Below are 22,598 nucleotides of genomic sequence, written 5' to 3'. Positions count from 1 at the left end.
TGCTGACCCCTGACCTAGCCGTTTTAATATAGAATAAGACCCATACCTGGATATATCAAAATCTTTTTCTACTTTCAATAGAGCTTTCTTGCGGAATCAACATAAAAACTGATTCATTAAAGCAAGGAAACCTTATTTAAACTGGGCCAGAAAGATCGAGACGGGAACGACCCAGAGAAGGAAAATGAAATTAAAGGAACTGCCAACAGGTACAGAAAAGAAAAAAAAGGATAATATATAGAACATACAAAAATAATGAGTCCAATGTTTGAAAAGGCTGCCTTGCCTCTGGGAAGGTTTAAATTATAGGTCCATAGATCATGCTGGAAATTGTAGAAGACTTTTCTTTATTTCCAAAGTCCATCTTAGCAAGTTCAGTTTTTATTTGGGTGACGATTCGGATTTGATTAATTCTCACGCTCCATTGTGCTGGCAGCCAAAGATCTTTTGCACGTTTGACAGCATTGAATCCTCACTGAAGGCGCAGAGCATCTGCCAATATCTCGCACCCTCTCGCAGAAGTTCACGGACAGTCTGTCCTTGCTGCAGGGTGAGCCTGTTAATATGAGTACAAAGAGAAGTTACTGGGGTTTCATGCAACTGAGTTAAGATAAGACAAAATATCAGAGAGAAAATGAAAGGAACCTGGCGATAAATAGGAAATCAAGATCAAGAGTCAGATAGTTAGAACTTAGAAAAGGTTAGAGGAAGGACAGAAGAATAGAGATGCATAAGCAAAATAGAAGATTAAGGCACGGGATAAATTAAACGGTTCTAAATAAAAAATGACAGGTAATCTTTCGTGATAAATGTTTGTAATAAAAGTCTTTCTTAGCTGGAATTAATGTGTATACAACCACTCTGGAGTCTGTACCAATCCTGAATCTGTGACAATAAACAGATAGTCCTCGACTTACAAAAGTTTGAAATTACGTCACTGAAAAAAGGGATTTATGTCCATTTTCATACTTGCAACTATTGCAATATCCACATGGCAGGGGTGGGTTTCTCGCCCCGTTCCAACTGGTTCGGTTGGAACGGAGCCGGCGGCGTCCTCGTGCACGCGTGCAGTGCACGCATGCGTACTAGCGTCTGTGCGATGCTCCAGCCGCTCCTGGAGGATCACGCAGGCGCTGTATGCGTCCTGCGCATGCGTGGAAGCGCAGAACTAGTCAAAACCGGGTAAGGAGCGCGGGCGGGCGGGTGGGCCCTTCGCCGTTCCCGGAAGTTACTTACTTCCGGGTTCGCCGACCAACCGGTTTGCGGGGACCGCCGCGAACCGGTTGAAACCCACCCCTGCCACATGGTCATGTGATCAAAATTTAGATGCTTGGCAGTTGGAGTGTCCCACTTTTCCAGGGTCATGGGATCATCTTTTGCGACCTTCTGGTGAGCAAAGTCAATGGGGAAGCCAGGTTCACTTAACAACCGTGTTCCTAATTTAACAACTGAAGTGGCAAGAAAAGTCATAATATGGGTCAAAATTCACTGAACTGTCTTGCTTAGCAACATAAATTTTGAGCTTAATTGTGGTAATAAGTTGAGGACTATTTGTAGTTCACAATGCTTAATGTTGGGAAAAAATCATTTCTCAGTCCAACCAGCTTCTGAAGATGGAATGACAGGATATGTGAGACAACATTGTTCAGCACAAGGAACAAAATATCTCGGGCCAGCTGGATGTGGGAAAATTGGAATTCTGATTTGGAGGATGACAAGTTGAGAGGGGTTGTGAAAAAATGAAAAGTGATGTCTCTTTCTTTGCAATTTATTGGACAGCATGCATTTCATTAGATGTCTTTCCTCTTGATTAGTTTTTGCCATGAACTTATGACCCATTTTATTATAATAATAAACAGAGTGGAAGCTAATCAAGGAGAGAAGCAACTTAGAACTGAGGAGAAATTTCCTGACAGTTAGAACAATTAATCAGTGGAACAGAAGTTGCCTCCAGAAGTTGTGAATGCCCCAACACTGGAAGTCTTTAAGAAGATGTTGGAGAGCCATTTGTCTGAAACGTATAGGGTTTCCTGCCTAGGCAGGGGATTGGACTAGAAGACCTCCAAGGTCCCTTCCAACTCTGCTATTGTATTGTATTGTATCAGATCCACTGTAGCAGAGTGGCTCTGAGACCGAATGTTTACAATTCACCCGAAGTACACATGGTTGGTAGCTTCTGTGGTGAGACTGCCAACTACTTTCTTTTCTACCACTGCTCTAGTGTTGCTGGCTGGGAGCTTTTTCTTTTGCAAACTGGTGGGTGGTGGTGTCTCAGCTGGCTTGATCTGGTTTCGAGGCTGCTCTTTGCTTTCAGTTACGAGTTGCCCCCCCCCTTCTCCACCTGCTGAGGGACAGCTTTGCTATTCAGCTCTGGACCGCTCAGCCAAGATTGCAGGCTGGTTTCATCTGGAGACCTTAGGGTTTGTGGGCTATAGCAATCAATACAATATAATACAATAGCAGAGTTGGAAGGGACCTTGGAGGTCCTTGTTTTTTGTACAAGTGACATAACGAGTGCGTACTCCTCCACCACAGGTAACTGTACACTGCAAAATAAACCACAGTTAGATATCTCATCCCCTCCATCTCCATTCAGCCAAATACAATACAATACAATACAATACAATACAATACAATACAATACAATACAATACAATACAATGCAATAGCAGAGTTGGAAGGGACCTTGGAGGTCTTCTAGTCCAACCTCCTGCCTAGGCAAGAAAGCCTATACTGTTTCAGACAAATGGCTATCCAACATCTTCTTAAAGACTTCCAGTGTTGGGGCATTCACAACTTATGGACACAACTTCTGTTCCACTGATTAATTGTTCTAACTGTCAGGAAATTTCTCCTCAGTTCTAAGTTGCTTCTCTCCTTGATTAGTTTCCACCCATTGCTTCTTGTTCTACCCTCAGGTGCCTTGGATAATAGTTTGACTCCCTCTTCTTTGTGGCAACCCCTGAGATATTGGAACACTGCTATCATGTCTCCTTCTTTTCATTAAACTAGACATACCCAGTTCCTGCAATCATTCTTCATATGTTTTAGTCTCCAGTCCCCTAATCCTCTTTGTTGCTCTTCTCTGCACTCTTTCTAGAGTCTCCACATCTTTTCTACATTGTGGTGACCAAAACTGAATGCAGTATTCCAAGTGTGGCCTTACCAAGGCATTATAAAGTGGTTTTAACACTTCACGTAACCTTGATTCTATCCCTCTGTTTATGCAGCCTAGAACTGTGTTGGCTTTTTTGGCAGCTGCTGCACACTGCTGGCTCATGTTTAAATGTTTGTCCACTAGAACTCCAAGATCCCTTTCACAGTTACTACTGTTGAGCAAGGTACCACCTATACTGTACCTGTGCATTTCGTTTTTGTTGCCTAAATGTAGAACCTTACTTTTTTCACCATTGAATTTCAATTTATTAGATAGTGCCCAATGTTCAAGTTTGTCAAGATCCTTCTGTATCTTAAGCCTATCTTCTGGAGTGTTGCCTATTCCTGCCAGCTTGGTGTCATCTGCAAATTTGATGACTTCCCCACTAATTCCCTCATCCAAATCATTGATGAAGATGTTGAAGAGTACTGGGCCCAAAACAGAGCCTTGGGGTACTCCACTGCATACTACCCTCCATGAAGATGCAGTTCCATTGAGGACTACACGTTGTGTGCGGTTGGTCAACAAGTTACGAATCCATCTGGTGGTGATGCTGTCTAACCCACATTCTTCTACTTTATCTAGTAGTAGGTTATGGTCTATCTTATTAATCCTCCAGCTCTAACTACAATAGAGCTGCTGAAAATAGCTACCCAATTTCTTTGTATTTATTTTGTATATATAATAAAATAATAAAAGCTGTACTATTAGTGCTCTGAGGCTGTTTGGGAAACACACACACACACACACACACACACACACACACACACACACATCTGTCTAATGAAATTTTTCTTTATAGAAATCTGTTGCTTCCTCCTGGATTAATCAGTATGTACATTAGAATACCATCCTCCTTCAGAATGTGCAATTCTAGGAAGTTTGTGATGCACCTATTCAGCCTAAATGAGTGCAAAATACATTTACAAATGCTGATTTTATGCTAAATTTGTTGTGAAGCATCTACTTCATGATAACAGGCCTACTGATAAAGGTAAAGGTTCCCCTTGCACATATGTGCTAGTCATTCCCAACTCTAGAGGGCAGTGCTCATTTCCTTTTCAAAGCCGAAGAGTCAGTGCTGTCTGAAGAGGTCTCCGTGGTCATGTGGCTGGCATGACTAAACACCAAAGGTGCATGGAGCGCTTTACTTTCCTACCAAAGGTGGTCCCTATTTTTCTACTTGCATTTTTATATGCTTTCGAACTGCTACGTTGGCAGAAGCTGAGACAAGTAATGGGAGCTCACTCCGTTACTTCGCATTATGGATTCGAACCACCTAAGTGCTGACCTTTCTGATCGATAAGCTCAGCGTCTTAGCCACTGATCCACCGTGTCCCTTAGTGCTCTCAGGCTGTTTGGGAAAGATACACACACACACACACACCTAATGAAATTTTTTATGATCTGATGTATAACATGAACTCAGACAATGGGTTATTTCCATAACAAGTTCTATGGACACAGCCAGTGTTTAGACGTGCAAATTCATGCAAATATATTAAAAATGCATTCCAATAACCTTTTCTTGAGATTCCTTCCCATCCTTAAAGTCAGAGATTAATTCAAAAATCTATCAACTAATGAAAGTATTTGCTCTTTGTAATGAACAACACCAGAAGGTCTCCAATGGACCGGCTTGTAATATAGAGCTGCCTGCAATTTTGAATCCAGGATAGTTTTCTTAGAGAGAGCTTTGCTGGAATATACTCACCAATATTTTTCACACATTTTTGTAGGTTGCATTTCTGAGAATCTGGAGGCTTGGTCTCCTGCTCGCACCAATTCTCCTCCTTGGTTCCATGGTCGTCCACCCTGATGCACTGCACGGGCCTTTTCTGAGTGCCCCCTCCACATGAAGCTGAGCACTGGAAGACATTTGGAATGACAAAGCACACATTCCAAGCACAAAGGCTGCATTGATTGGGAATTAGCACCATGCCCTGTGTTCTCAAAATGCCACGGGATTTTGGCAAAGCTTTGCAAGCTAACTGTTGGTTCAGTAGACACTCCAGAGCATGTGCTGGCTGAGGAATTCTGGGAGTTGAAGTCCCCAAGTCGTAAAGTTGCCAAGGTTGGAGACCCCTGCTCCAGAGGAAACCCTGCAAAACCCTGCAGCTCTGGACCAGGTAGTTATTAGCAGGAACTCCTGTAACAGTGATGGTGAACCTTTTCGGCATCATGCGCGCTAGTCTGGCAGCCTGAAAGAGGAGCTGCCCAGGGGGCATGCGTGCACCAGAAAATGAACTGCTGGTTCCCAGCACGCGCATGCATGCTGGCCAGCTAGTCTTCCGATTACTGGCGCGCATGCGCGAGCGACGATCAGCTGCCTGATGCGCATGCTCACGCTGGAAAACGGAAGACCAGCTCTTCCAGTTTCTGGCACTGCCGCATGCATGAAGGCCAGCTGATCATCACGGGCGCATGCACGCCAGAAACCCAGAAGCGGAATGGGCATTGCTGCACGTGCCAAGCGACATGGCTCCATGTGCCACTTCAGGCATGCGTGCCATAGGTTTGCCATCACGGTCCTATATTATTCCTGCTCCTGTGACTTCCTTCCCTCCCTGCTCTTGGTCTTGCCACTATCCCAACAGAGTAGCTGAAATGAAAGACTAGGGGAGGACTCCAGGACCCTAGCTAGAATGTCAGGATTCCTACTGCATTGCCCTGCTTGAAGGCATCGCTCCCCTCCTCCTTCCTGACCCTCTTTACCCCGTGAGACCAACAAGAGGACACACAACAAAATGAACCTGCTGCAGAGGTAGCAATAGCACTTAGACTGCCGACTGCCTGCAATCTGGCAGTTTATTTGTATTTGTATTTAAGTTTATTTATATGCCGCCCTTTTCCCTGGGGGGACTCAGGGTGGCTTACAACTTAAAAAGGGGGGGGGGGAAACAAACTTTTAACATATAGAACAATACATCATTAAAACACAACATTCATACCATTAGGGCGGGTTGCAATCTTTAGCCCCAGGCCTGACGGGATAGCCAGTTTTTAAGGGCTGTGCGGAAGGTCTAGAGGGTGGTGAGGGTACGAATCTCCACGGGGAGATCGTTCCATAGGGTCGGAGCTGCCACCGAGAAGGCTCTCCTCCGCATGGTTGCCAGTCGACATTGACCGGCAGATGGAACTCGGAGGAGGCCTAATCGGTGAGATCTAATTGGTCGAATGGAGGTGATTGGCAGTAGGCGGTCTCTCAAGTACCCAGATCCACTACCATGAAGGGCTTTATGGGTGACGAGTAGCACCTTGAAGCGTACCCGGAGATCGACAGGTAGCCAGTGCAGCTCGCGGAGGATAGGTGTTATGTGGGTGAAGCGAGGTGCACCCACAATCGCTTGCGCGGCCGCATTCTGGACTAGCTGAAGTCGCCGAATACTCTTCAAGGGCAGCCCCATGTAGAGCACATTGCAGTACTCCAGCCTAGAGGTCACAAGGGCACGAGTGACTGTTGTGAGAGCCTCCCGGTTCAGGTAGGGGCGCAACTGGTGCACCAGGCGGACCTGGGCAAATGCCCCCCTGGTCACAGCTGACAGATGGTGTTCGAAAGTCAGCTGTGGGTCCAGGAGGACTCCCAAGTTGCGGACCCTGTCTGAGGGGTGTAGTGTTTGACCCCCCAGCCTGAGAGATGGAATGCTTGCCAGAGTTCAAATCTCACCAGGCTGAAGGTTGTCTCAGCCTTCCATCCTTCTGAGGTGGGTAAAATGAGGAGCCAGATTGTTGGGGGCAATAGGCTGACTCTGTGAACCGCTTAGAGAGGGCTGTAAAGCACTGCGAAGCGGTATATAAGTCTAAGTGCTATTGCTACTGCTACCTTGTTGGGCTGACAATGGGGAAGACTGCTCTACGTTCTGTACAGTTTGAGAATGTTCAGGCTCCACCAGGACGATATGCAAGTGATTAATTAGTTAATTAATCAGAATGATGCACTGTACCTCATTCCAGGATTCTGTGTGCCACCTGAAGCATGGATCCATGTTACAGCTCATGTTCAGCACTGGCTGGCTTTGCACAGCCTGGCAGTGGAACGGCCTCAGGGTTCTCTTCTCTCGCACATCCATGCAATGCGCATCGCGGGTCTTGAAACCCCCTCCACAGCTGGAAGAGCACTGTGTAGAAAACAGAGGCACAAAGGTAACCTCTGTGGCTTTAAAGATCCCTGAGAGGCTTTTGTTTGCGAAAGCACAGCACAACTGGTATGATGCCACACAGAAATAGGGGGTCCATGGGACCTCTTTTGCTATCTGGGTCCAGACAGAGAGGCAGAGATGATATTCTGCCAATTCAGAATGGTTCACCTGAACTGGTAGTGGAAATCGGGGGGGGGGGGGCACCAACCCGCCCTGGCTCTATGCTGTCCCATTTAGGCCCCTTTTTTATTATCAAAAACGCATGTGGGGAAGGCTGAGTGGAGCATGCTCACATTTGCGAACCTGTAGCAGAGGTGGAATGCTGCTTGTTCACCCTGGTTTGGGCGAACCAGTAGCGGCAGCAGCGGGAGACTCTGCCCACTAGCCCAGATGTCATCACAGACGCTCTGCGCATGCAGACCACGCTCCTATTTCCAAACCAGCAGTGAACATAAGAGGATTTCATGCCTGGCCTGTAGGGAAGGTAAGTGAATACCACTCCTTTAAAAGGGCTGTTTGGGTAGCTTTAAAGGGAAAGAAATGACTAGAACATCTGCACGAGGCTCAAGATGCTTACCATATATTTCAGAGTATAAGACGCACCTTTCCCCCCCAAAAAAGAGGATGAAAATCTGGGTGCGTCTTATACACTGAATACAGCATTTTTGGCCTCCTGAAACCCCACCCCCTTCACAAAAATGGCTGTGCAGAGAGTTTGGGAGGCCTGCAAAGTGCTCCTGGGGGCTGGGGAGGGCAAAAATGAGTGAAAAAGAGACCATTTTTTGCTCATTTTTGCTCCTTCTCCAGGCGCACTCTACAAGCCTTCTAAAGGCTATGCATGCCCTTTCTGGCAAAAAAACGGGCCTGTTTTCATTTCCCCAACCCAGCCCCCACGAGCACTTTGCAGGCCTCTCAAACTCTCTGCATCCCCCATTTTTTCCACAAAAATGAGGCGGGCAGAGGGTTTGAGAGGTCTGCAGAGTGCAAAAACTTTTTTTTTAAATTTACCTCTTCAAAATCTTGGTGCGTCTTAAACTCTAAAAAATACGATATTTGAAAAGTTGTACTTTGAGGCTTTAACAACAAGCCAAAAAAGATGTATCTCTATCCAGTGGAGAGTGCTAAAGAGTTGGAGCAGCAAATTTCCAACAAAAGTGCAGCCATTGTTGGCAAATCTCCTGAGTTGGGCATGGATTTTCATACCGAAAGCAGTGTTTCCTCAAATAACCTTTAAGTCATGGAGAGCTTTAAAGATAATGACCTCTTTGTATTTTGCAGAGAAATGAATTGGCAGGGCTTTAAGCACAGACAAAATGTGGTCAGCTTATGTTCTTCCCAAGACCATGTTGTCTAACAGCTGACATTTTCCCCCCAGAAGCGTGTGTTACCACAGACCCTGGAGATTATTGCAACAGCCTAATTTTTAAATATTTATTTTCCAGGAAGACATACAGTTGTCATATCAACCTGTTCTGTCCCAAGCCTCTAATATATACTGACGCAGACTTGGCTGTCTGCCACAACTAAGGAGGGAGATAAGCAACCCCTTGGCTAGGAGCACAGAAAATTATCTCTAGGAAAACAAGGCTTGAACTCACAAAATTCTCCCATCTTTCTCTACACCTGGATTAGTAAACTGTTGTTTCCTGAAAAATTCCCCTCCCGTTGTCCCACCTATAAGCTCTCTGGGAGGGGCCAATCAGTAGCCACCTGTTCCTATTTCCTTCTGTGAGCCTTTTTCCAAAGTTGCTCCCTCCTCCTCTCAGTCCTACGCATCAGGGACAGCCTCCCTCTGTTCTTCCTCACTGCTCCCTGACCCGGACACCATCTGGTGGCCAACAGGTCTCTCTAGTCCCTGCTCTGACTCCGAACACCTCCCAGAGTCTTCCTCAGCCTCCAGGGCAGTCCCATAGTGTTCATCGCTGTCAGATTCCACCAACAGCTCAGCCAGGTGGTGTTGGGCCACAACATCAACCAAAGTTGATGAAATGCACTACTGGCATTAGTCATAATCTTGGAAGGAGAGAAAAACAGAGATTCAGGTCCCAAAGCATGGCCCAAATGACATATCTGGGAAAACATCATCCCAGATTCAGAAGAGGCAGACATACCTCCTTTATGTTCATAATAATAAGTACCAATATCCAGGGGTGGGTTCCTGCTGGCATTACTACCGGTTCGTTGCCCCAAAAAATTTGTACGTGCATGCACATTTGCACTTAAAAAGGTCTGCGCATGCGCACATTTAAAAAGGGGGAAATACATTTTTTCAATGAAGATTGTTCTGCGCATGTGCAGAACAGAAAATCAAGATGGCGCTACCAAGGATAGAACCGGTACGGTCACGTTTCTGGCCAAGTTACTACCTATTCGGCCAGACCAGTTCAAACCGGGAGGAACCCACCTCTGCCTATAACTTGTCTAGATCCAGTTTCAAGTTGTTATTCTTTATCCAGCCCATTACTGATTGCAGACAGTTTTGAGGTACTGCTAAAGACCCAGTCTGGCCACCATGTTATCTTACCACAATACCTTGCTCTGAGCAAGCACCCTTTAGAGCAGGTGTGTCCAACCTTGGGAACTTTAAGACTTGTGAACTTCAACCCCCAGAATTCTCCAGCCATCATAGCTAGCTGTACAATTCTGGGAGTTGAAGTCCACAAGTCTTAAAATGGCCAAGGTTGGATACACCTGCCTCAAAGCAAAGTATTTGGACTGGCAAGGTGTCTGTTTGCCCTGATACCTCAGGGCATCAAAACGTCAGAGGGACCAAGGCATCAAAGCAGGGGTTATAATGCTGTAATAACAACCTAGGTCAGTGGTGGCTAATCTTTTTGTCGAGGCGTGCCAAAAGCAGGGGGCAGGGGGAATCGCACATGCACGTGCCCACACCCATAATGCAATGCCCCCCGCACATGTGCGCAGGCCTCACTGAAGCCTCCGGACTTCAGGGAGCTGCATTGGGCTATTTTTTGACCTCCGGAGGCTTCATGAAAACCTCCAGAGGGTGAAAAATGGCCGAAAATCAAGGCTGAAAATCAGCTGGCCAGTGCGCGCATGCGCAGTGGAGCTCATGGGGCAATGCCTCGCATGCCCTCAGAAAAGGCTCTGCGTGCCATAGGTTCACCATCACGGACCTAGGTAAGGGAGCAAAAATCTGGCAGATCTCTAAATTTGAAGGAAGGATTTCAGTCCGCCTTATGAAATGATCAAATTGGCCAACAGAGTATGGTTAGGATAGACCACAATTAGAGCCACCAACTCGGGTTACAAAAATCCAGCCAACTGGACGTAATTTGACTCCACATGTATACTGCATTTTTTAATTTATTTTATATTCTCATTACTATTTTATATTCTTATTACTACTTTTTCTTTAAAAATAGGATAGGCTAAGCATATTGACATGTAGAGGAAATACACCAAGGAGAGGAGGAATGGGAAAGAAGAAAGCTGGGAAGAGAAGGATAGGAGAGAGTGTAAGGGGGGAAGATGAGAAGGATAAGGAGGAGTGGATTGTAGAGAGAGGAGCAGTAGAAAGGGAGGGGAAGTAGAGTAGAAAAGGATGATTGAGGGAAGATAGAAAGTTGGAGGGTGGTAGAAGAAAGAGGTGTATGGAGAGCAGAAGAGCTATAATGGGTTTCTATTTTTGGGGGGTCATTGTTGACAAGAGGAACTGATGTAATTATTATTTAATACTATATGATATGGGCTATGTATAGTATACATGTGAGTGTGTGTTATGAAAATGAAAATAAAAAAAATTTATAAAAAAAGAAAAGAAAAACAAATTCATAAAAAAGAAAAAAAAATCCAGCCAACTAGCAAAGGGAAACAGAACATCAGCTCTTTGGAATCACCTGATTGATCAACCGGATTTTTGCAGCTCAGATCTGAAAGCACTGCCACAATGTTGGTTTATTATTATACACGATATCTGGCTTATGGAGGTTTTCCAAGAAGCTAGATTTCTGAAGGAGAGGCAATTGATGAAAAAAGCCTGACAATTTAAATCTTGAGCCACTCAGCACTCTAGTGCCATTTAAGACTGGACTGAAGTCTGTCAGTGAGGAAAAGGTGAGAATTATAAATTCTGTGTTTGCAATTGGAGTGATTAAAGCAAGGTACACCGGATTCCACTGAATCCAGTAAGATTTGCTACTGAAAAGCAAATGAACTTCAAATCTTAAAGAACAGAAGCATCGACCAACCCATGTATAATTGGTTCAAGTTGAACATTGTAACATCTGTGGAAATTCTAAAAAGAATATGTTCACAAATGTCATTAAACCCAGGATCTACTTTTGACAAGAGCCTGGAATAACAATAAGTGTCAAGCAATTGAAATGTCACTAATAAAATGTTTAATTTTGAGGCATTTCAGTTGGTAAGAAAAATAATAATAGCTAATAGGAATAAGGAACACGCTACAGGAAGAGATCAGCCTCAAAACTAGCTTTGAAAAATGTATAACTATTTTGATTATTTTGATTTTCAATGTTTGGAAAATGTAAATGTTCATTACATTTTAATTTTAATTTATCCATTTCAAAGATATGTGGAGAATAAAATGCCTTTCCCTCATTACTTTCTTATGGAAAAGAGTAAATGTTTTTACTCAGGGTCAGAAAACAAACTCTTTTGGCTTCTCAAAAGCAGAAGTCCACAATAAATAATATTCTTCTAGACTTCCTGGGGGCGTGGCCTGTTGCCGAGGAGGGCTCCACCGAGCTCCTCAGAGATCTGGTCTGTATATCTAAATAAGATCATAGATAGCACCCCTTTTTGGCTAAGAAAGGGGCAGGGAGTAGCTCTGTAGACTAGGGTCTATTCGTAAGCCACAGCCTTTTTCTTTTTTTTGGGCTGTGGATAGAGATTAGATCCAGCCGGAGCGGAGCTTTTATCTCCAGCCAGTTCTTCTCAGCTGCCTTTTTTTTTTTGGCAGCCCCAGACAGGCTAGCCCCCCCCAGGACAAAACAAAGTTTTTTCAAGCTAGAATTGATACGGGCGGGTCCCACCCCTGTGAGATTTATGCTTTTATTACTATCTTAAATACCAGCACCATTTGTCTTAGAGACTTCTTTGTCTAAATGGACTTCAAAATGGCGATTTCTCTCCGTGGATGATTGATAGTGGATGTACTTAGCCGGTTTTACCTTCCTGCAGACCGCTCCTTAACAAAATAAACTCTTCTTCTTTGGAAATAGAGGGGAGCAAAGCGCTGCTTACTTGTTTATTTATTATGGCACCCAGGTCAAAGAAGCGTCTTGCTACAAATGTGTCTAAAGAATTTAAAGAATTTTTACTGGAGCCACAGCCTTTGTCTCCTATGCCCTCTACTGGAGAATTTTTAACACAGGAATATCTCCTTAAAATGTTTAATGCCTTTAAACAAGAAATTAAGGAATTTGTATTGGAACTATATGATGATTTAAAGTTTAAAGTTAATCAAATGAAGGCTGTGGGAAACTATCCCATAATTGGCCAGGTAGATCAGCTGTGATCAAGAGAATAATAACTATTTGAATTGATCCCAGTGAACATTTGCCAAGAGCCATATAGAAAGAACAGTCCTGGGAAAGCTTTTAGATAAGGAAGCCGAATTCATTTCGAGTGTCTATGTGAATAGCAATACACAGATACACACAGAGATGAGAGGCCTCTATTATCTGAGATATAAACACACAGAATTAGCCTTGCATCCTTTGTCTCCTCGTGTAACAAATCAGTCATTCCCATATGCCTAATGTAGCTCTCTGTACAATTCCATACCTCCTCATTTCCCCTTATCAAAGAGTACCTTTTGTCCCTCCTCCCTGCCTTTCTGCCAGAATGTGTAATCAAGAAGTGATTTGTAACATACTGTGAGATTCTTTGTTTGTATTAAATTGCTGACTAGCTTTCTTTGAACTTTCCTAATAAAAAGTGTTCTGGTTTAGCCAGAAACCACCATTTTCACCCAGTCTGCAGTGTGCGTGTGTGTCTCATTGCCAAAGCAGCCTAGGAATTAGAGATTCGTGAAGTGGTCCATCGGATTGTGAGAATGCTTGTATCATCAATGCAAGCTCACTCTCACAAGTGGTGACCTCCGACGTGATCCATTTCACAACGCCAGGAATCAGTCGAGGTGCGACGCAGGGAGGCCCGGACAGGTCGAACGGACTCATCGCGTGCCCAACACCCCCATCTCTTACTCAGGCCAATCCGTAAGTATGGGGACAGATTTATCTAAAGAACAGGTGGTTCGCCTTAAGGAAATTGGACATTTGTCTAAAGAGCAGATCGCTCACCTTAAGGAAATTAGACAAATAGTTGGAGCTCACAAAATTATATTAAAGGATAACGGAGACACATTCACGCTTTCCAAAAAGCAGGCAGATGAATTAGCATCTCTAAACCCCACTGCCCCTCCCAAGTATGAGGAAATAACAACAAAGGCTATAGGGGGAGAGAAAAGGGAAAGCAAAGAGGAGATTTTAAAGCAAACTCCTCAAGAAGAAAAATCCAACACCCCAGAAAAATCTGATATCCCTCCTAAATATGAAAAAGTAACAACAGAAATTGCAGAGGAAATTAAGGAAACAGAGATCAAACAACAAGTTCCTCAGGCAGAAAAATCTAATATTTATCCAGTTTTAAAAAATACTGAGTACTCACTCGGTCCCCTCACTGCAGGAATGCAAAAAAAGAGAAGTGGGGAGGACGTGAAACTGAAGGACCTAAAATTAATGGCTGCTTTTCCTGTTGATTTTACAGGACAAAACCCTGTGTTCACTCCCTTGCCATCTAGTGTTTTAAAAGATTTGTCTCCATATGTGCAAGGTTTATTGCAGAGTTTGTCTGAAAATTATGTTTTATTGCCAAATGAATGGTACTCAGCAGCAAAAATACTTTCCACTTGGCAGATCATCACGGAATGTTTAAAAACTCATGAACAAGCCGTGATGGGGGGACCAGACACCCCCCTGCTATATTTGAAAACCTCTTTGCTAAATTCACACTCTCACTCTGAATCCAAGGCTTTCTTTTCCCTTGCATGTATGCCTTTAAAGCTTCTCAACGTTACGCTTCTGTCTGTTTCACAGTCGGGAGATTAATTTTGGGGCATTCGGCCAGCCCCACACAAAAGGCTGTCTTTTATTTTCCTTCTCATTTCAATCTCTTGGCAAGTGAATCTGCCTGGCTCTTCCTATTTCTTCTGGTGATTCCGGCTACCTCTATTTCATTTCTTGTCTCAAGGAGTTCTTGTTACTCCCTTTCTTACTGACTCATCTAATTTTTCTTCTGACTGCTTTAAGCACACTTTTCTGCCTGAGCACCTGAAACTTTTTCACAGATGTTTCATTTCTCAGAAACCTGCACTCTTTGCAGCTCTAATTACAAAAGCCCGTGTCAGATCTGAATTGAAATGGAAAAAAAAATGTTTTTGTGCATGCATGAATGTGTGCCTAAGTTTTTGTGCACCCTCAAGGTAATTGTAGATAAGATGTTTTCAATCCAAAAGACAGGAATTTTAAAGTGTTCAATTTTGTAACAAATTTGCTGACTTTCTGGCCACCATCAGATGAAAATTGTTGCAGCTGTAATAGTTGTCTTTTACAAGAAAAGTAAGAAATTTAGTAAGTAATGAGGTAAAGCCTGACTGAATGGGAAGACCTAGGTAATTGGACTTGATTACTTTGATGTAATGTCTGTTAAAACAATTCTCAGGTGTCCATCCCAGGTTCTGTAATTAAGGCACGTATCCGACCGGTTGTTTTAAAATTGCATGTTAATTTGTGGGGGAGAGATTTGTTGTCTCAGTTTGGGGCAACCCTAACTTTGGAATAAGGTAGAGAAAGAGTGATAAAAGAGTGAGAGAGAGGTAGAAAAAAAAAAGAAAGTGAATAGAGGTAAAGAGAAAGAGGAGAATTGAATTAAATTGATGTTTGAAGTTTGTAAATGGGCTTTGGCTTAAAGCCGTAAGGGTGAGAAGAGTAGTTAGGATTTAAACTGCTCTCTGAAATTCCTCGCTGTTTGAAGAATGCATGACAAAGGATTTTGCATGTGAAGTTAATTTACACAAGCAGTTTGATTGCAGTGTTAATATATGTTAAATGGTAAAAGTTGGTATGCACGTACTTTGATTTCTTTCATATAAAGAAACAGTAAGTTGCAAAGTTGTTTAATGGGATGTGTGTATGCCTTTGTGTTATCATTTCCAAATTTGTTGAGAGAAAGCATGTTTAAAGAGCAGGATAGCCGTTTGTAGAATTGTTCAGCCCTGAGCTAACGTAAAGTGATTGCGTGCGTGAGTTCCACCCCCCCTTTTTCCCCCTGAGCCTTTCCTTGGAAGGAAACAGGAGAAGGGGGGAGAGAGAGACGTGTGTGTGTAACTGCTTTCAGACCTAGAGGGAGAGAGACAGTAAGAAAATAGAGCTCATTGGCTTACGTATAGCTTTTTGAACTGATGGTAATGAATGTTTTGTATTAAGAATAAATGAAATGGACCCCTTAATGAAGCTTACACTAAAAAATGATACTCCTATATGGATTTATCAGTGGCCACTCCCTATTGTTAAATTAGAAGCCTTAAAAGAAATTGTGCAACAGTTGTTATTAGATAAAAAAATAGAATTGTCAAATAGCCCTTATAATACTCCTGTATTTTTAATTAAGAAAAAATCAGGGAAGTGGAGAATGCTTCAAGATTTAAGAAAGATAAATGAAGTGATTTGTCCCATGGGACCCCTGCAATGCGGATTACCAAATCCTAATATCATTCCTCAAAATTATGAATTAACAGTTATTGATTTAAAAGATGCCTTCTTCTCAATACCTTTACATAAAAAGGACAGAAGATTATTTGCATTTACAATTCCTGTACTAAATTATAGTGAGCCAACAGTAAGGTATCAGTGGAAAGTTTTACCCCAGGGAATGCTAAATAGCCCAACGCTTTGTCAATATTATATTAATAATATTTTAAAACATTTTAGAGCCAAGTATAAAGGTATCCTATTCTACCACTACATGGATGATATCTTGCTAGCAATAGAAAAGAATGCACAGGATGCACATTCACAAGTATTTAATGATAAAGGATTTAAAATTGCTTCAGAAAAAATTCAAACTATGCCACCATATTTATATTTGGGACATAGAATCATGACATCTCATGCCTCACCAGTAATTCCAAAACTACCTGAAATGGATAAATGTAGTTTGGTACAGTTACAACAATATTTGGGTTCAATTAACTGGGCACGTCCCTACATGGGATTAACTACGAGTCAATTACAACCCTTATTTGCATTGCTGGCAGGAGGAAAGGAGCCTGCTGCTATACTAACCATAGGGGACAAAGAAAAAGAGTGTATTCAGGTGATTGAGGCAGCCTTAACAAAGACCTGGGTAGACAGGATGGTTTCACACGTTCCTATCTCAGCTGCTATTTTCAATACCAAAAACTTGCCCACAGGGTGTTTGTTGCAAACACAACAGAAAAAAGTGTTAGTGATTGAATGGATACACTTAGCAAACAGCCCGGGGAGAACAGTTTCAACAAAACCTCTATTGTTATCCCAGATAATTATAAAGTTAAGAGAGAGAGCTCGAGCTACACTGGGAACGGATCCAGAAACTTTTTACGTTCCATATCAACTACCTTGGTGGGAAAAATATTTTCAAATATCAGATGCACTTCAATTGGCCTTAAGTGACTATTTAGGGACAATTAAATACCACTATCCCACAGATTATAGGTTTTTGTTACTGAATCTACAACATTTACAATTGACTTCCTTACAAAGTAAACTGCCAATTAAAAATGCAGTTACAGTTTTTGCTGACGGAACTAAGAACAGGGGTGCATGTGTGTATCAAATCTCAGGACAATGGATAACTTACCACACGCACCCTCAGAGTTCAGCACAGCGTTCTGAGTTGGCTGCATCCATATTAGCATTTGAGAAATTAAAAGACCAAACATTTAATTTAATTGTGGATTCATTGTATGTTTACCAAGTGATTAATAATTTGTTTGATGCCTATCTTTCACCAGCCCTAGATAAGCAATTGTTAGATATGTTTTTACAGTTACAGCAATTAATTGTGGATAGCAAATTTCAATATTTTGTGGCTCATATTAGGAGTCACCAGTCACTTCCTGGAATACTAACAGAGGGAAATGATTATGCAGACAAAGCCGCTAGGGAAAGTTTTATTGGATTTGCAACTCCATGGGAAAGCCATGAGTATTTTCATCAAAATGCAAAAGCCTTAGTGAAGATGTTTGGAATTTCAAAAACTGAGGCTGTAGCGATTATCCAGCAGTGCTCAACCTGTAGCAGGCAAGGTAACGCAATTCCTATGGGAGTTAACCCCCGAGGAATTAAACGATGTGAGATATGGCAAATGGACGTTACACAATACCATTCTTTCGCACCCTGGAAATATATTCATGTCACAGTGGATACCTTTTCAGGTTTTATTTTTGCAAGCCCACAGCGGGGGGAAGCAACCAAACAAGTGATCAACCATTGTATGCGCTCTTTTTCAGTTTTAGGAAGCCCCCTGGAGATTAAAACAGATAATGGACCCGCATACAGTAGCGCTGCATTCGCTACCTTTTGTGATCAATGGAAAATTGTCCATAAATTTGGCATCCCATACAATTCCCAAGGACAAGGAATTGTAGAAAGAGCAAATTTAACACTAAAAATGATGCTTGATAAACAGCAAGGCCCCTTTAAGATAGGGCTGCCTGAAATCCAAAACCGTTTAAGCAAAGCCTTATACACACAGAATTTTTTGAATCTTACAGGCTCACCCATAGCTTCCACAGCTGGGGAAAGACATTTTCAGCATAGCGTAGTTTCTCCCCGCCCTCTTGTTTATTACAGACAATTGCCAGACCCTCAGTGGAAGGGCCCAGTGGAGCTCGTTACCTGGGGACGTGGTTACGCTGCTGTGCAACTCCCGGACAGAGTGTTGTGGGTTCCTGGAAAATGCATACGACCGTTTCATGAGAGACCAGTGAAGACAGATGATAAAAAGGATCCCGAAGCAAGCCTATCCCTTTTGTTTCAAACAACAGACGACTAGAATTGCTGCTGCTCCCACTGTTATTCCTGTGAGCTGTGCATTGACTGCAGGATCCCGTGTGACATTGTGATAATTGAACAGTATCTTGAGGAAAAATTTTCCTATACCAATCCTTCTCACACTGAACTTCGTATCACACCAACAGTACAACAAGCTATTGACAATCCTTTTTATAACCATTATCACGTAAGATCTATTGACCCCTCTTTTGACATCTAGTACTCAAGATGAAAATCCGTCCGGAACAGGTCGTTGGCCGGTCATATGTTCCCAGAGTACGTCAGCCCCGATGCCCATTTTTCAGAGGACCTTCGCCTGGACAGGAAATGGGATTTTGGGATTTTTGGGCTCCTCCGATGTCTTGTAAGCATTTTCTGTTGCACCTTTTGCTAATGATGTTGGGGATGGGAATTGTGCTTTTAATCATATGGGAAGCATGTGAATATGAACGCAAAAATAAGAAGGGAATAGCGGAGGATATTCAAGAAATTCCTTTCACACACAACCACTCAAAAAGAGCGATCATTCCACACTCCAATGGGGAAAACTGCAATTCTCAAGGGATATGCATCTACCCTCACAATACATACGGAGAAGCCAATACACAAGTTACCTTAACTTGTTATTTGAAAAATCCAGCTACAGCGTGTTTAATTACATGGCAATTTTTGCCTGCAAAATTCAAAAAGGCATTCCAAAATGTGAGAGGTATTTCACACCCGAAAGAGAATGGCTGCTCTTCACATATTAGAATAAGAATCACAGAAAATTCTATAGGTTGGTATCAATGCACGCAATACCAAAAAGGGTTACCTAATAAAATAATAAAAACAGAAGTAACCTCAAGAGCAAGTATAAAATTTCCCCCAGTTAGTGAGTGGTTCTTAACACTATTGAGTTATCAACAAGAGATAGGAGGAGACAACTCTCACCACCTAACAAAAAGAGAGATAAAAGAGGACATTTGCACAGCCTGTTTACAAAAAACCAAACAAGGCAAAACAATTTCTATGACCTTAATATATTATACTATGAAACCTGAATGCAATGGAACCTTAATACCACCATGCACACATAACAATACACAATACAATCAGTGCTATACACCAAATGGGATACAATGTTATGAACCAAAAGCGGTAGGACCTATAACAAGTAGCATCTATGTTTATGGCTATAAAGGAGGATCTAGTTTAAAACATCAATTTCTTACAGCACAAAGATTATCAGGGTACATAGCCCATAATGTTTCAAAGGGAATGGCACCCATTACTGTTTGTTTTGATACATGTTTAGCAATTGCTATAGGGCAAGGAACAGGATCCGCGGGGGTAACCTGTGGAGGACAGTCGTGGGAACAATCATATATCCAAAACCACAGATATTTATTCACTCGCTCGACACTCTCAGCACATGGAGGCTATACCCAACCGAGTGTATATTGGTATACAAGTGGCTATGGACCTAACAATTTCGATCTTTCTATTACTCCAGTCACTACTGATTGTCAATCCCATCACTGCACACCACTCTGCCTTTCTGCACAGGTAGCAGGTACTTTAGGCACCCGATACTATCATTATGGTATTGGTATAGATAAAGCAGGAAAGGATCCTTATGGATATATTATTGTAAAGACTGAAGCAACAAAATTGACAAATCAACCTGTAAAGTTTTTTTGGAGTTATGAGCAGGAGATTGCTAAACTTAACGATCTACCTACACCTCCAAAAGCAAAAAATATGTTTATTAATTTGGCTCAAGAAGTTGCTACAGAACTTATGTTAAAAAATTGTTTTGTATGTGGAGGAACCACTATGGGAGATCGCTGGCCATGGCATGTACAAGAAGCAAACTATACTGAAATAGCACAATGGAAAGGGAACTTCACCTTTAATAACAACTTCAATGAAACCTGGCAAGTTACCTCTCATATAATAGGTCACATATGTTATACCAGAAATAAAAATAAACAGACTAAAAGAAATAAACCTATGGGATTTTTAAAATGTTCTAATGAGTGGGAAAATAACACTTGGGTTTCACAAACTAATATGACCAAACCTGAAAACTCATTGCTGGAAGTAACTAAGTTACGAGGACTTTCAGACCCTGAAAATGATACTATTGTGTGGAATTCACCTGATGGGTTATATTGGATATGTGGTAATTTTGCCTATAATATGTTACCCGCGGGGTGGTATGGGTCATGCATCTTGGGGGCGATTCAACCTTCATTCTTCCTAATGCCTTTAGAGAAAAAACAAAAATTGGGAGTCCCTGTATATGATACTCTTGAAAGACGTAAACGTACAATAGATCTTGCTAAAGGGATAAAAATAGGTAACTGGAAGGATGATGAGTGGCCCCCTGAGAGAATTATTGCATATTATGATCCTGCGACGTGGGCACAAGACGGTTCGCGGGGATATAGAACGCCGATATACATGATAAATCGCATTATTAGATTACAAGCTGTATTAGAAATAATTACAAATGAAACTGCATTGGCATTAACTAAGCTTGCAAAAGAAAGTGTATTGTCAAGAACTTATATTATGCAAAATCGTTTAGCCTTAGACTATTTGCTCGCTGCCGAAGGCGGAGTGTGTGGTAAATTTAATCTTAGTAATTGTTGTATACAAATTGATGATTCTGGAATTGTGATAGAAAAAATAACTCGAACTATGATACAAACTGCACATGTTCCTGTACAAACTTGGAAAGGCATATTGGACACTGATGGTTGGCTTGGAGGTATTTTTAACAATTGGAAGCAAGGTTTATTTTTTATTGGGATGATATTTTTGGGATTAACCATGTTGCCATGCATAATACCATTATTGAGATCCACTATGCAGAGTATTGCGGACGCGACTATCCAGAAGCATCACGCATTATTAATAAGTGTCAATACATCAGAATTAATAATCCCTGGATATCCAATGGAAGGGGGATTTGTGAGAAAGAAACAACCCATGGCAATTGCTTCCATTTAAAAAAATAAAAAAGGAGGAGATGTGGGAAACTATCCCATAATTGGCCAGGTAGATCAGCTGTGATCAAGAGAATAATAACTATTTGAATTGATCCCAGTGAACATTTGCCAAGAGCCATATAGAAAGAACAGTCCTGGGAAAGCTTTTAGATAAGGAAGCCGAATTCATTTCGAGTGTCTATGTGAATAGCAATACACAGATACACACAGAGATGAGAGGCCTCTATTATCTGAGATATAAACACACAGAATTAGCCTTGCATCCTTTGTCGCCTCGTGTAACAAATCAGTCATTCCCATATGCCTAATGTAGCTCTCTGTACAATTCCATACCTCCTCATTTCCCCTTATCAAAGAGTACCTTTTGTCCCTCCTCCCTGCCTTTCTGCCAGAATGTGTAATCAAGAAGTGATTTGTAACATACTGTGAGATTCTTTGTTTGTATTAAATTGCTGACTAGCTTTCTTTGAACTTTCCTAATAAAAAGTGTTCTGGTTTAGCCAGAAACCACCATTTTCACCCAGTCTGCAGTGTGCGTGTGTGTCTCATTGCCAAAGCAGCCTAGGAATTAGAGATTCGTGAAGTGGTCCATCGGATTGTGAGAATGCTTGTATCATCAATGCAAGCTCACTCTCACAGAAGGCGAATACGTTTGCAGCCGTGTCTGCCCTGTCAGATTATTCTGCTGAAATAGAGAACAAATTGGAAAGTTTGGAGAAGGCTAATTTTAATTTGACTACCAATATTCAAATTTTACAACAAAAAATTAGAGACAATGAAGAACAGCTTATGATGATAAATTTTAATAGGAAGGCATTTGCAATAAGAGTCAGAGGATTCCGTGAAAAGGAGCAAGAAAATCTGAAACAGACCTTTGCTGAAGCCTTCAGCCATGCGGTGGGAAGCCCGGGACTTAACTTTGATTGGCAGATTCGGAAAATCTATCGCCAGAACTCATTGATAGCGGAACAGCGACAGCTCCCGAGGGACATAATTATACATTTCTTTACAAAAGAATCCAGAAATGCGATTGTGCAAAAGTTTCATAATAACAGTCTCCGAGTTGATGGCCAGGACCTGATTGTCTTCAAAGATATTCCTTTCCAGATGCTGAAAGCAAGAAGGGACTACACCTTTTTAACTAAGGAGCTTAGGAGTCAACAGATTCGATACAGATGGGAGGCCCCTGCCGGCATCACGGTTACATTTGAGAATCAAA

General features: G+C 42.1%; 1 protein-coding gene across 1 annotated transcript in view; it reads right to left on the bottom strand.

Annotated features, from left to right (window-relative positions):
* The window catches only part of ADAMTS12 (ADAM metallopeptidase with thrombospondin type 1 motif 12), a 202,623-nt gene continuing 180,025 nt past the window's right edge, over nt 1–22,598 (bottom strand). The window contains exons 21-23 of the mRNA XM_032213898.1: nt 7,102–7,275; nt 4,872–5,025; nt 1–556 (exon numbers count right to left, since the gene is read on the bottom strand). Coding sequence (XP_032069789.1) covers nt 408–556; nt 4,872–5,025; nt 7,102–7,275 — 477 coding nt within the window. The 3' untranslated portion in view covers nt 1–407. The remainder of the gene's footprint in view (nt 557–4,871; nt 5,026–7,101; nt 7,276–22,598) is intronic.

Source organism: Thamnophis elegans, chromosome 3 (genome assembly GCF_009769535.1).
Source record: "Thamnophis elegans isolate rThaEle1 chromosome 3, rThaEle1.pri, whole genome shotgun sequence".
NCBI lineage: Eukaryota > Metazoa > Chordata > Lepidosauria > Squamata > Colubridae > Thamnophis > Thamnophis elegans.
This window is presented reverse-complemented; position numbering and strand designations above follow the sequence as displayed.